This window comes from Haliotis asinina, chromosome 3 (assembly GCF_037392515.1).
Source record: "Haliotis asinina isolate JCU_RB_2024 chromosome 3, JCU_Hal_asi_v2, whole genome shotgun sequence".
Lineage (NCBI taxonomy): Eukaryota > Metazoa > Mollusca > Gastropoda > Lepetellida > Haliotidae > Haliotis > Haliotis asinina.
Genome location: NC_090282.1, coordinates 44,819,365 through 44,834,339, shown reverse-complemented (window position 1 = coordinate 44,834,339; position 14,975 = coordinate 44,819,365). Strand labels below are relative to the sequence as shown.

At 39.6% G+C, this 14,975-nt stretch overlaps 2 protein-coding genes across 3 annotated transcripts in view; both read left to right on the top strand.

The window, feature by feature from the left end:
• The window catches only part of LOC137278103 (organic cation transporter protein-like), a 512,032-nt gene that overhangs the window by 78,186 nt on the left and 418,871 nt on the right, over positions 1-14,975 (top strand). The gene's annotated exons all lie outside the window — the stretch shown is intronic.
• LOC137278105 (uncharacterized) overlaps positions 1-14,975 on the top strand; it is a 35,129-nt gene that overhangs the window by 9,149 nt on the left and 11,005 nt on the right. Inside the window, exons 1-2 of one of the 2 annotated variants that reach the window (XM_067810225.1) lie at positions 6,845-6,923; positions 7,009-7,109. In XM_067810225.1, the coding sequence (XP_067666326.1) occupies positions 6,903-6,923; positions 7,009-7,109 (122 nt within the window). In that variant the 5' untranslated portion in view covers positions 6,845-6,902. Of the gene's footprint in view, positions 1-6,844; positions 6,924-7,008; positions 7,110-14,975 lie in introns of those variants that run through there. The other variant, XM_067810224.1, reaches the window with a different exon arrangement.

The window sequence follows — 14,975 nt, the reverse complement described above, 5'->3', positions numbered from 1 at the left end:
TGTCACAAACATGTTATTGCTACATGTACCATAATGATGAAATGCAACAAGTTTCGATCCGCGTTCTAATGTGTGATGCATTTTGACTCTTGATGCAGTTACAATGAATAAACTGAATAATAGTACATGTTATTGCAGACCAATAGGTACAATGATACCTTACAATAGGTACGATATCGGCAATACTTGTTACCAACTCCATGCACTGTACAAATCTTATCGTTGTGATCCTCATACTGCTGAGGTAACGAATCCGATTGTTGAAAACTTTTTATAGAAATGTCAAGTGCCTGTGATGAACTAATTTGTACAAACTCCCACCTTTTTAAGCCTGATGCCTAAAATACCCATACGGTGACGAACACGTTTGTTTAAAATCGTTCGATGACAGTGACATTAAGGCCAGAAACAGCGACTCAGCAATATTTCAGCAGTTTGACGGCGGTCTGTAACAAATTAAGTATGGATCAGACATTCCAGTGATCAACGCCACGAGCATCGATCTACGCAGTTGGAATAAGATGACATGTATCAGTAAGTCAGCGAAACTGATCACCCGATCCCGCTATTCGCCTCTAACGACAACCATTGGTTACTGCAGACCAATTCTAACCCGAATCTTCACGGGTCAATGTCTGAAACACCCGGAGGTGGCCAGATGGTCTGCAATCCTTGAATGACAATGATCAGAAGGCCTAAAAAACCAAGGTGGCCAGATGGTCTACAATCCTTGGGTGACAGCAATGAGAACACACGAAACACGCTGTGTGACCAGATGGTCCATAATTCTTGGATCCCAGTGATGAGAACACCTGAAACACCTTAAAGTGGCCAGATGGTCTAAAATCATTGGATGACAATAATCACAACGCTTGAAACACCCCCAAAGTGGCCAGATGGTCTGCAATCCTTGGGTGACAGCGATGAGAACACCTGGAACACCCTAAGGTGGCCATATGGTCTGTAGTCCTGGGGTGACAGAGATCAGAATGCCTAAAATGCGCCAAGATAGTCAGATGGTCTAAAATCCTTCGATGGCAATCATCAGAACGCTTGAAACACCCCAAGGTAGCCAGATGGTCTACAATCCTTGAATGACAAAGATGAGAATGCCTGAAACACACCAAGGTGGCCAGATATGTTCTACAATCCTTGAATGACAATGATATTGAAACACCCAAAAGTGGCCAGATGGTCTACAATCCTTGGTTGACAGTGATGAGAACACTTGAAACACTTCAGGGTGGCCAGATGGTCTACAGTCCTTGGATGACAGAGATCAGATTGTCTACAGTTGTCTTATTGTCTTATATGACAATGACCAGAACGCTTGAAACACCTTAAGGTGGCCAGATGGTCTACAGTCCTTGGGTGACAGTGATGAGAACACCTGAAACACCTCAAAATGACCAGATGGTCTACAATCCTTAAGTGACAGAGATCAAAACGCCTAAACACCTTAAGGTGGCCATATGGTCCACAATCCTTTGATGACAATGATCGGAACGTTTGAAACACCTCAGACTGACCAGATGGTCTATAATCCTTGGATGACAATGATCAGAATGCTCGAAACACCCCAAGGTGGTCAGATGGTCTAAAATCCATGGGTGACAATGATCAGAACGCTTGAAACACCAAAGGTGGCCAGAAGGTTTAAAATCATTCGTTCATTAGTGTCGACCCCTGGCGGTTTTGTACCCCAACAACTCATTAATCCGACATCTCATTCCCCCAAGCTGATAACCGTTGTGCCCAATGTACAGTGGAATGCATGGTGCTCAGTGACTGAACAGTGGAATGAACTCAAACACACCCTTTGTTTTTACCTTGATTGTCGTATTTAAAGGCTACGCTACAGATTGTATCATCGATGTCCTTCGTAATTTTTACGACGCCAAGATATCGCGAGATGACTAGCCAGTGACTAAACATTCATCGGAATAACTGCAAGTGATATGAAGTTGTTTTACAAACCATCATCAAGTTACAGTATATTATGTAAAACACCTGGGCCCAGGTTTTCAAAGCTGTCATAGCTCTATAGCTCTAAGATAGTCGCGAATGTTTGGCACTTATGACTATCTTAGCGCTAAGAGAGCTTCCGATTTCCCTTATGAGTCCAGTGTGCGGAGCCCTTTTCTGGTGCATCCTGCCGTGATATTGCTGGAATATTGCTAAAAGCGGCGTAAAACTAAACTCACTCTTTCACTTACTCACTCTCCAAGAGGATGGTAAAACATCAGGACATGGTCTGTGGTCCTCGACTACTCGAATTTGCCATTTGACTTCTTATTTCACTCACGTCACAGCGGTAGTATAATCAATATACCTTGCACAATATACCGAAGTTAATATGGACTCTGTCCCTGTTGCACATGTTGTGGTGTCAATGGCAGCGTGCTGCAGATTAATACTTTATAAGCCCAATGATCTATACCTAAATTCTTCTGAACTCTAATGATAGCTCTAAGTATTACTCTTAAGTCTAATCAGTAGGAAATGAAATAGTCTTCATCTCTGTTGAAAGTATTGTTTTGCAGTAATTTCAGCCATGGTATTGTTGCGGTGTCAAGTTTCCCGTACGCACATGATTAATTTGTCCAGATGGCGCGCTTTTATTGCGACGATAAGATGCATAAATGGAAATTGCCAACCTCGATTTTATGCTCTCGTAGATACCTATTATATCTAATTAAGTAAATGTTACTATAAATTGTTTTTCGATTTGTGTGTGTGTGTGTGTGTGTGTGTGTGTGTGTGTGTGTGTGTGTGTGTGTAATCATTCCAAATTAATACTTTATCTATATGACACCAACGATGAATTGAAACTTCACTTTTTGAAGGATTTCATCTGATGGTTTATGAATTTTTTTCAACACACCTGAACAATGAAATCTTTTTTAATATATTACCGACTAATCTATGCAAACGTTATTATATTCCAGTCACGATCGGGAGAACATTTGCTATAAACAGAAGTGTAGCATCGACCATGTTGTTTCGCCATTTATTTTGCATTAGGCACTAAGAATAGCTGCTTAATGCTAATAGTAACGTAAGGCTGTCTCGAGTATCCTTGTTTGGTGACAATAGCTGGCGTATTGATTAACTGAGATTGACACTAAGTAATAAGAAGGTAAATTCCTATCAGTTCTTCACTGCAGATAAGCGATCTGCAATGTCCAGTTGTTTTCCCTGTTCGTCAAAAATAACTAGAAGCTATCTCAACCAGTACCTCCAGTAAATCGAGTGAAAGGCATTTGTCTGGTGCTTCGATTTATTTTGCTAATAATACCACATATTATGTCAATATTGTTACCTTTATCATATACAATGTACGTACACAATTTCACCCATGTTTGAGCACTTACGGATACATCTGGCTTGATAAATGCCTGTTTCTTCTTTTCTTTGAAGGTGTTTTTCCGGTGGCACGAACGCACGTGGATATTAATTTTCTTTATTGTAGACACGTCATCAATAGATAGCTGTTTCAGGCGAACGTTTGAAGTTAAGATGATGGCATGCAGGCGGCTATTAATAAACATGTTTACACACATGAATTTTGTATATACCACCCCATTCTTCTTCTACGTTCATCCGTTTATTGATCCTAAAATCTGTTTATGTGTTCGCTGTATCGGAAGGTGATTCCATCGCTAAATGTATCAAGTCTTAACGGATTAAGGTAACACACATGTCGTATCTTGAAGGTTCGGACATTCTATGAGAAATTAATCTAATATTTCACACGCAAAGAACCATGCTTAAATTTTGCTTGGTAGTGTCTGTCGTCGTAGAAGCAGAGCGTTGTCAATTATGTGAGAAGAAAAAATACAATTTTATTAACTTGATGATTCTTCTTTGAATTTGTCCAGTGGACTTTGTCAAAAAGTGTTAGAACATGTTTGCTATAACTGACATAATCAAGGCGCAAGATGCACATTTGCATATTTAAGGAAGGTATTAATCAGAAATGGCAATACGGACTTCATGAACTCGTTGGTCTCTCATCACGTCCAGTATACTTAACTAAAGCCACAGGAACATTTAATACCTATAATAATGAATGTTGCTCCCTGTACAAATGTTTATGAGAAAAGAGTTGATTTCTAATCTCTATAATGCCAAACATTATGTTACTGATGATCCAACACTCAATTTCTCTCAAATGATGTCTGTTGACCCTTACGGCTTCAACTTGCCTACCCTATACCTACACTGCTTCTATGCTTTCAAAATTAATTGTTTACTAAGTGTTGCGATATGTTGTATTGCCTTCATGAAGCTAGTCGACAATCTGAGATAACGAACTGTTCCATGCAGAAGTATAGAAGTTTTCAGCTCCTGTGTAAGACACAATAAATGATTATACTGTCTTGATATTTGCCTCACTGAGACCAGATTGTGAATGTGAAAACGAAAAATCGCCATGCACATAATAAAAATATTAAAGCGATATCAATGGACGTCATCACTTGAACTGGAAACGTTGGATACAAATCGTGTACTGTCTTTACTTTCGATGTGGACCTATATTTCTCATTTCTCGGGCATTTGTGTGTAAAATGTAGGCTTTCACGAACTGGTGCTACATGCACTTGTACTTACCGATATATGGTCCCCACCTGAACAACAAATGAATTGCCTGTACGCTTACTCATGCTGCGTACGGACACGACCACTACGCTTACTTATACTGATACGCACACGACCACGACCACGCACACGCACACGCACACGCACACGCAAAAATATCTGTAGGCACGGCACGTATCCAACCTCACCTGTCTGACGCGGCACATGTTATGACGCTCACGCTTGTGTAGACATGTGGCACTGTTGTTCAATGAATCCTAATTCATGTATCATCATCTTAATGAAAACACAAACTTGAAACAAATTCAGCACACACAGGTCCAATTTATGAATCTTAGTATTATAAACATATCGTTACAAAAACAGTGTCATTTTTTAAACAAAAGTATTTAGGCTCATGCATATATTCATTCAACCGCCAACATGTGGCATCGCCTCGCCTAGGCTATATATACCCGATGAATAAGTCGTGCCTGAAATGAAGAAAATCAATGGAGCAATCAGGATACGGTAACTCTAAATCAGATTAACTCTTGAATGATTGTACTACGAGTCCAAATTAAATAACTTCGTGAATAATCTTCTGGCCCCTCCACCCACACCAGTACCCCCCTCACCACAGTCAGATCAATGGGAGTATGTAAGAGCCATTGATAAAAATAACAATGAATGGAAGACCAGAAATAGATTTCCAATTGAACAATCATACCATGAAATGTGTAGGAGGAGGGGAAATTGATCGCAATCGATCAATCAATCAAACTTTTTTGGTGGCCAAAACTACATTTCAGCATGGTACAAATACTATTATCCACCTCACTCTCAGAGTCGTCCTCAGTTCCAGCTTAATTTCATCGAAACTCTAAATGCTGACAAATCGTCTATTAATGAATAGAATTTGTGTTGAGAGTAATGGTCTTCACGTTAAACCGATCCCGTCTGTTTAAGATTCCTGATCATGTCGGTCGTCTGATCGCCGTTGAACTATCGGCAACTACAAGCAATGTTGTGTTTGTCTTCCTGATTATCACCCACGACTGTCCGGACACAGTTAACCTTTCCAGACAGGTATCAGTTATGTTTCCTCTGAAAACAAAGTCCTACACTGTATAATTTAGCCAAACCAGTTACATCGGTGAAACATAATTTGTCTGGTTAGCACTACGACTGTTCCTGATGCATGGTATTAAGACCTCACGGGATGGAGACAGATGATTAGCACAACCTCTGTGTACCTGATGTAACTGTATACGGTGGACTCTTGAAATGAAGTTCTGGCTATAGATCTCCACCGAGCTTGAAGAGATTCCTTACAGTCGCCAAAGGAACATGCTACAAATTATTGTGATGATCCACCCTGTTCTATCTGTATGACTAATCTGTTCTATCACTTGTTCTGGGTCATATTTTATTTTATTTTATTTTAGCATGGAATTGACCAAAGAAACAAATGTCATTTGGAAGGAAATAAAAATTAATATAACAGCAAGGGAAAACAACTTGACATGCCTTTATCCATAATGCATGGTGGGCGTGTCCAAGGTTGCAATTCTAGGTCAAACAAACTGTCTATCAATCAACTCATCAACAGATCGTACCCAAGGGTTTCGCGCAAAGGAATACGATTTCTATGACAAATGAATAAACAGGCTTTTATTGACCTCAGGTATTATCGTCGGCACATTCAATCGCCCTTAAGAGATAACAATCACCATTATAATGGAAATGAATACGAGATTATTGTTGAAATGTTGTACTACTGGTACACCGGAGTTGTGAACGTTGGAGCGAATTTAACATTAAAACAAATACTTATAAATGATTTCACCGATGCAATGCCATTGTGTTCGAGGTAGATATTGGTAGCGTCTTATCTTCATGATAATTCTTCTTTGTACCTCATGATCATTATTTCACGTGGTCATTTAAATGCATAGTTATTTGAAAAAGATTTTAAGAAAAATTCTGCCAGTGTATGTTTTGCATTCCTACCACCAACGCTGAAAATCATGCGTCAATGTGACTATGTAACACTGGACCAAATATCCTTCTTAAACCGCCATTCTTTTACAAAGGAAAACATTGTGATGGCGTCCGCCGTCCCAGATGACTAGGTTGCTAACAGGACTTCGTTGCACGACTGTGAACTCGATCATTCCATGGACTCATAGCCTCCATGGAGGACTACCCGATCGTCTGCTAACCGTATAACGTGGCTTGTCCCCGCAGCGTTGTAGATCGATGGCTGCTGTGACAGACTAGCTTGTCCTGTTGTATATCCAGCCTTTGGTGGCTCTTTAATGTCTCTCTTATGTTGCACGGTATGCATGTAAATTAGACATCTTTGAGGACGACAGTAATTTCCTCCACCATACCATGAGTACTCATTTGATTGTTTCTTTTCAGATACTATTAGCTGTGTCCCCTGTTATCATAAGCGGTCAACTTGAAAAGCAGATTGGCAGTAAACGAAGTGTAATACTCACGTCTATATTATTGCAAGAAAGGTGAGTAAAGATCAGGTCACGTCTTAAAGTGTCCTCTCCTGTTTTTCTCTGTATAATAGACTCATTAATTTGCGAGCAAGGGTGATGGTTACTGAATAAAATGAGAAATAGGTATCGATCATTTCTATCCAGCACTGATCAACACGCGTTGATACATTTATGTCGCTTTTGAAAAACATTCCGCATAAATGTATTCTTTTTGGCTCATGCCTTCAGATGAACTCTTTGTAAACGTAATGCAGGGATGGGATCAACATTAGCAATCGGGCACAAAGCTGATAAGACGAAGACGCCGCTCAAATCGGTAGCCATCAACATTAATTAACTAATGCACTTGATATAAATAGACCGGACGGATTAGGCAGATATGCTCATTACATCCGTTATGCATATTGGCATTCCGTGTAATGACAAATGCCAGACAAAAATAGGTAGCATTGCTGTGGTCATAAAAATTGATTCCTGCCCAGGTTCCTTTCAGAACGGAGCCATGGTTCTACAAAATTTGAATAACAAAAAGGCTAATATGAAAACAGAAATTACATGTGTTTTCAGAAACACATGCCAACGCCTGTTAATCTAATGTGTCCTCGAGACCCTGAAGGATCAAGACTACAGATGTTCATATACAAATTAAGAACATACAAATTTATGTTAATTCAAGGTGATTTAACGACGGAAGATATATAATTGGGAATGCGTATTGTAGCAGGTGGAGTATCAGACCCTTTTCCATTTTTGGACATTTAATAGCTGTGAGGGTTGCCGATGCTCTGCTCTTATTTTACTGTTATGTCAGACAAACCTACTACTATGGTGTATTCCTGGAAGCCATGTCATTTTATTGAGCAGAGAAAGGTCGCAAGAATCTATTTTGGCTGCTTGTTCACATGTTTGCCGGCTAGCAGTAAATCACTGGTTTCATGTGGACATTCCTGTAGGATAAATTCCGAGTTGCAGACCAGTATGGAAGTACGTTACCCTTTGCACCTGCCCAATAAGAGGGATGTCCAAGTAATTGCAATTCCCGGTGAAATACGACAGCTAGCAGTCAGCCATTTGAGCATAGCTGCAGCGATTGAGAAAACCCATGCAAGCCAAGAATAGCTGATTAGATTTAACGAAATATTCGTGAAGTTTATTATTCCATTCTGTTACTTGAGGAGAAGAAAGATACGCTTTTAGACACCTCCGGTGGATAACGTATTTACTACTAAACAGATCTTACGGACTTCTCGTGAATCTGTCTCCGAGAGGAGGCCGACCAGAAAGATGGATTATTCAGGAGTCGCATGTCGACCAGACAGCAGTATCCAAAATGTCATCATTTTTCGGATATCGATTCATTCTGTTCGCGATTGTTGTTTTAGGGAGTTTGGATGACCACTTGCTGTTGTCATTTTCCACTCCTATCTGTTGACATTCAGAAACCGTTCATTCGGGCCATGTTTCTGACATTCTGTAAATGCGTCTTTCAGTGCTAAGACTAAAAGCTGTTATCACAATTGATGAGGACTACTGCTCTTGTTATATCTCAACATCTATTCGCCAGTTTAAGATAATGCGCGAAAATGTACGCATTTAACGTGTATAAGATATAAGTAGCAATCATGGTGAATAGACTGCAAATGTCTCTTTCGACGAACTGATATGTATGTTTCATGACTTCTTTAGCACCACAAGAAAACGGCACAAGGTCCACTTGAGTCTGTATTAAAGATTTGGTACAATGCTTATGTAACCTTTGATCTTCAAGATCGTCTACAGCTTTTGTTTGTATCACGTCTCATTGCAGTCTATTGCCTAATATAGCCTCTTCACAATGGTTCTGGCAGACAGATTAGAACAATAATTGCTGTCTACTTTCATAAAAGCTACATTCCTCAAAGAATATCTCCTAGTGTATCATTAGCCTAACGTCATAGCATATGTTACCTTTTATTATGAGTTTAGTGGTACTGGTCTTAAATTTATATGAAAGGTCATATCGAACTGTTCCTTCCTTATCATTGACTCTTTGAGTCTCGCTGGTTTCCTCAGCGGGGAAATGGGGCTGATCTCAAAACAACCTGAACTGGAACGGGACGTCAATCACAAAGAAGCAACTAGAACACTGACGAACGTGAATAAGACTTTGTGATGACACGTAAAATGTTACAGTCCACTGACATGGTTGGTGAACAGTTTGTATGTTCGTTATCTCGCTAGTTACTTTAAGGCGAACAACCGCTTTGGAACATTTTGAAAATGTGTCCTAACCCCGTGTGTAATATCATCTAACATTGCGGTATCCACACATACCCGTCTCAGTGTGGAATGGTCCCCAGATTAGAGGTGAAAATTCCCTGCAACCAAGGTAAAAACTGTCAGTATAATATATTATAACATTTACTTTGCTGAGAATAAAAGATGTTTGAAAACACAGGCATCGTACCCAGATTTCGAGATGCATTTCAGGTGTTTTCGGAAAGAACAAAGGTTAAACCACCAAATGTATCTAGTGTTTCATTATTGATTTTAGTAGTATGTTAAGTGACTGTCCATCCATAAATACCTCTATTAAAAGAGAAAGATGTAATGTCGCCTTAATATGTAAAGTGTGTTAATTCGTTTCTCACAAAATGAGCCCGCCTACAGGTTGGCGCCAACAGGAGTTTATCTAGCCAAATCAGGTTTTATCTGACAACTGAACTGAATTCATAGATGTTAGTTTTCATCTATTATCTCTTTAACCATTGGAAGTGATGGCTTGGGATGTTTATCTTTGATGAAGCTCACCGAGAGTGAGTTAAAATCCCCGTGAGAGTGATACCGCAGTAGCAGCGATATTGGATCCAAGATGGAGCCGGCTTGGTTGTGAATCTTTTATGATAAACGCGCACTGTCGAAAAGTCACAGAGATCACACAGAAGCAATGGTACTGTTCTGAAACATCAACTATATAGATGTAGTAAAGTTTGCTTTTCACCAGGTTAGATTCAAACGATGTCCATAAATGTCCATCTGGATAAGGTTATAAAGATGTAGGTTTTGGCATGTAGCGTGTGTATTATCATTGTCAGCACATGACTAATAACACGTGAAATAAAAATTTAAGAAAAAATATAGAAGTGTATTCATGATTTTTATTTTTATGTTATCAATATTTGAGTTCTGAGACGTTTTAGGAATATAAACATACAATGAATTTATTTCAGCTGTTAATGTCTATATTTGGCATTCAGTTACGAGCAATTGGAGAAGTAAGACGACTTAATGAACATCTAATCTCTTCACTAAAGATCACAATCATCTGTTACGCCCCTTGGCGTATTAATATTTAGTTTCTGCATCTATCATTAGCATTATTAATATGAACGTCCTCAGTGTTCCCGAGGAGAAATAGACAGATCAAAGAATTTGCCGAACACGCCCAGTATGGCGAAACGTCACATGAAAGGGATGAAATGCTGCTGTATACGCCTATGTATTACAATATGATACTTCGTGTCGAAATATATCTGTGTCTCTAATGTGTGTGAGGAAACTATGAAACTCTATTTTCACCTGTGACACGCTTATGCCCGTGACAATATGTCCATTATCCACGTTGCTTCCTAATAATAGCCAATAACTAATTTGAAATTACTAATACTTAAATAGTGGTCTTGATTTTCTGTTGTTACCTTGTAAGACGGAGTGATCATCACAGTTAGATCGTGTGATTATCTACGTCACAGCTGACTTCGCGCTGATATTTTAGTTCATCAATGCAAGTTGGTTGGAGACAGTTCTCTGAGGTAATCAGTTCAGTGCACCACTGGCAATGTTATATAAGCACTTTTCTAAAATAAATATTGTTTCTTTGTTGCTTCAGAAATCATAACCATGACAGGCTTTGCTTCACCATGTTCCATACGTATGTGTTTGTATATATCATAATAGAATAGAATACAAGACACGGAGCCTAGATGCGCCGACCGCATTTCGTTGTGCAATTTAGCGCCTCTGTGGATTCTTGATTTGATAATGTTTTTGGATTTCTCCAACCCATATCCAAGTTTGTTGGTTTCAAGTGTTGCAAGTCTCCATTATGGTTTAAACATATTTATCTCCAACTGGGGAATCGGATTGGTAAACAAGTAGTATATTGCTTATGTGAATACCGCTCCGGGATACAAATAAGTTAGATATAACAGTCGTGAGGAAGAACGCACGATGGTAACAAACAACTCCATCATTTCGGGCTCTCTGCATACATTAAGTTCATTGAAACTGAATCACTGTTGAAAATTGCGCTTACTTCAGCTCACTCACAGATAAACAAAACTCAATGCAATACACATAACATGACATACACCGCACACACCGCACACACCGCACACACCGCACACACCGACACATGCACTACATAGACGATGCCATACATCTCACACATATATAGTGACATGCAATACACAGAACATGACAAACTCCGCCCACATCGTGACATGCGATACACAGAACATAACATGCACCTCACACATCGTGACATGCAATACACAGAAAATGACATACGCCTCACACATAGTGGCTTGCGATAATCAAGTAAAACTATGTCAGACATTAAAATTTTGCATGTAATGCAAGAAACATGACATAGCCAAAACCATTCAAGGTGTACAATATATGATGCAGTTGAAACGAAAATGGACTGGACTATTTAAAATCTTTGGTCGGTTGTTGTTTAAATTTGATTTTACTAAAGGTACGATATTCAAATTCTGCTGTTATTTCGCCATTTGACCATGAACTATATATCATTTTTCAAACTCCAATAATAACGGTTTGATTGAATTTGTAACACTATATTCTTCAAACCATCAGATTTAAATAAATGGAATTATTAAATTATTAACGTTATGAATACTTTACAAATATATTAACTGATTTACTTGAGACAGCCCACTTAATAAATCAACATACATTGTCAGTCTGAGTGAGCTACGAATGTGTCAGACAAATTTATCGACAGTGAGTTTCTGAAGATCAGAACCACTCATAACTTCTGGAGGATTGTGAATATACCTATTGAATTAGCGTGACTAACGACGTCACTGGTTTCGGTTTTCTGTCAGTGTGATCTTTTAAAACATTTGATAGCAACAGAATTGAACAAACCGTTTCTCTTAACGGTGATTTGAGTAAAGAAATCTTCAGCGCGGATGGGAATGACAAACGATGCACTTCATTTAAGGGTCACATGCAACCAAAAAATAAAAAAATAATTAAAACGCAGTCGTCACTTTTTCATGATATATAAACTGCATTCCTCATTAAGACAAAACTAATAAACAAAACTATAAGCGTATAAACGCAGATCAGAAGTGCAATATTTTGTCCTTGGGTTTACCTCCCTCGAAACGAAGCAGCCGCGATACCGCACCCAGTCAGAGCCGGTGGGTGTGCACTCAAGTGTATGGAAGTGTTTTCTATGGTCACTAGTTCATCTGCCGATACGACAAGCCGGTTCATTGTTCATGGCTTATAAGCCCGATAGGTGTCAATTGCATATGGTCAGTCATTGAAGTTGCATATTGTCATTAGCAGACAGGCATTATGCTTTTCACAATCAACATGCTTCTGCATGTACCCATCGATTATTTACTTGTTTGTGCACACAACCATGATTAGACTACTGCCCACGACCTCATACCCTACTGTTTCAAGCTATTCACTGCGCGTACGTTAAGCGCAGCAAAACTGTTGAAATCACCTCCTGAATTACTGAATCGTTTGAACTCCGATGTCGAGGGCTTTTTTTCATCGCGTTTTTTTTTCAACTTTATAGGTTGAATTGGCATTTTGATGATTTGTTTCGGTAAGTGCATCCCAGAAGGTATCAGAATCTGCAAGGTTGTGTTTTACGTTGCATGTCACTTTTAACAAGACCTGTGTTTTGACCCAAGGAACTACATATATTACACTGTTTGTGATTTATAATGGTCTTTTTGTGTTTTTCGTTATTGGTTTCTTCCCTTCAATATCCACGGGAAGATACGGGGTAGGTCTTCACCAGCCCATGCTTGTCACAAGACTCGACTAACGGGATCGGGTAGTCAGACGCTCTGACTTGGTTGACACTTGTCAACGCATCCCAGTCACGTAGATCGATGTCATGCTTTCGGTAGCATGCTTTACAGCTGAAAGAAGTATTGAGTGAGTGAGTATGGTTTTACCCGCATTTAACAATATTCCAGCAATATCACTACGGGGGTCACCAGAAATGGGCTCCACACACTATACCCATGAAATATTGCTGAGTGCTCGCTAAACAACAAACCGAATCAAAACCTTTAAAGATCATGGCGATGAGTGTCTCAACATTGTAGAATCATCATGTGAATGGTAAATATGTCTTGGAAATATCAGACTACATCACAGAACATTCAACGCCACGCCATCGCCGTTCATGCACGCATTAAGCCTTCAATGAGATGTACAATCCGTCTGTTAAATGTTTGTGCGGTCTGATCTACTTCAAATATTAACTAGTTTAGAATATTCCCTCGACACCTAACAAATCTGTTTCGGAGCCATTGTGATAATAGACGTTTTTGTGCCTCGGCCTTACGTGAATGGACCGAGCGTGGGTGGTTACTATTAGCAAATAAATAACATAATTTTTCAGGTTGATATTCATTAAAAGCACGTACATGTATTGGAACTTGACAGCCCTCATTCCGTCAGCCATGACCATTTGCATAATAACCCTCCAACAATGACTATGCTTACGTGCTACACGAATATAACGTCACCTCAGCATTAGACGATTTCCACAATGTCATGTGACCGTTCTCGCGCCGACGATACAGTACGGCTCTGTGGGATAGTGCATTACGGACTAGAAATGATATCGTGGTCATTTAATTATAACTGGACTTAAGACGTTATCCTTTCATTATACCGGGGCTTTTGCCTACTGGTGAAAACTTGTAGTTGTCTCAGCAAGTTAAATGGCATTTTCCAAAGGGCACAGGCCGGACAGTGATTTCGTAGAGTACGCCAGGACTGAACACGTATGGGAGCATTGCAATGTATGGTTGTAGACGGTCCCTAGGGTTTACGATGCTTGATTCAATTTCCGCGATTAAAAAGGGTAATTCTATCAAAGACTGCGGTGTGGGCGTTGGGAGGCGTGACAGTTAATAATGTCTGCAATGCGAGGTCGAACCGATCCATAGATGTCTTTGTGCTTCCATAGTTTACAATGTCAACTTAATGCTTATAGCTGAGAGTGAGAGCTTGCCTATTGTAACATTGCCCATGTCTTTTAAGCCAAGACTGTTTTATGCATTATCCACGCCATAAGCCAATGTGGGTTGTTAATGAGCAATTTCTAATATTGGAGCATTGCTTCAGAAGGTTTGTTGACCCAAGCAGGACCATATAAACTGTGGTCTAAATCTGTCGTGCCATCACCTCCGGGCCTCTCCAAGTAGCTTCCCAAATAAGACGAATCCTTTAAACAAGCAAACTTTCAAAGCTTAACCAGGGATCAATTCAGAAGTCTTGTAGCGCTGACATCAAACGACCTAGTAGTTCCATTGCTGTCACATTATCGTGCTTCAGATGAACCTGCGTGGTCACTTGAGGGACGTGATGGTTCTTGTACGGCTACAACCAAACATAGTTTCATCGTCACCTGTTGAATGCTTCTTAAGTCTTTTGATTCTCTTGGCTCGTGATGAACATAGTTAAATGCCATTCGTATAAAACACTACACATGGACACTTGGGCTGTTTTAAGTATTTTCTTTTAAGTATTTTCTCATGCAGTTGGTGATTACCGAAGGACCACTGCCCGAAGTTAAAGGAAGCTTTGAAAATCAGTGGGACAATGCCCAAC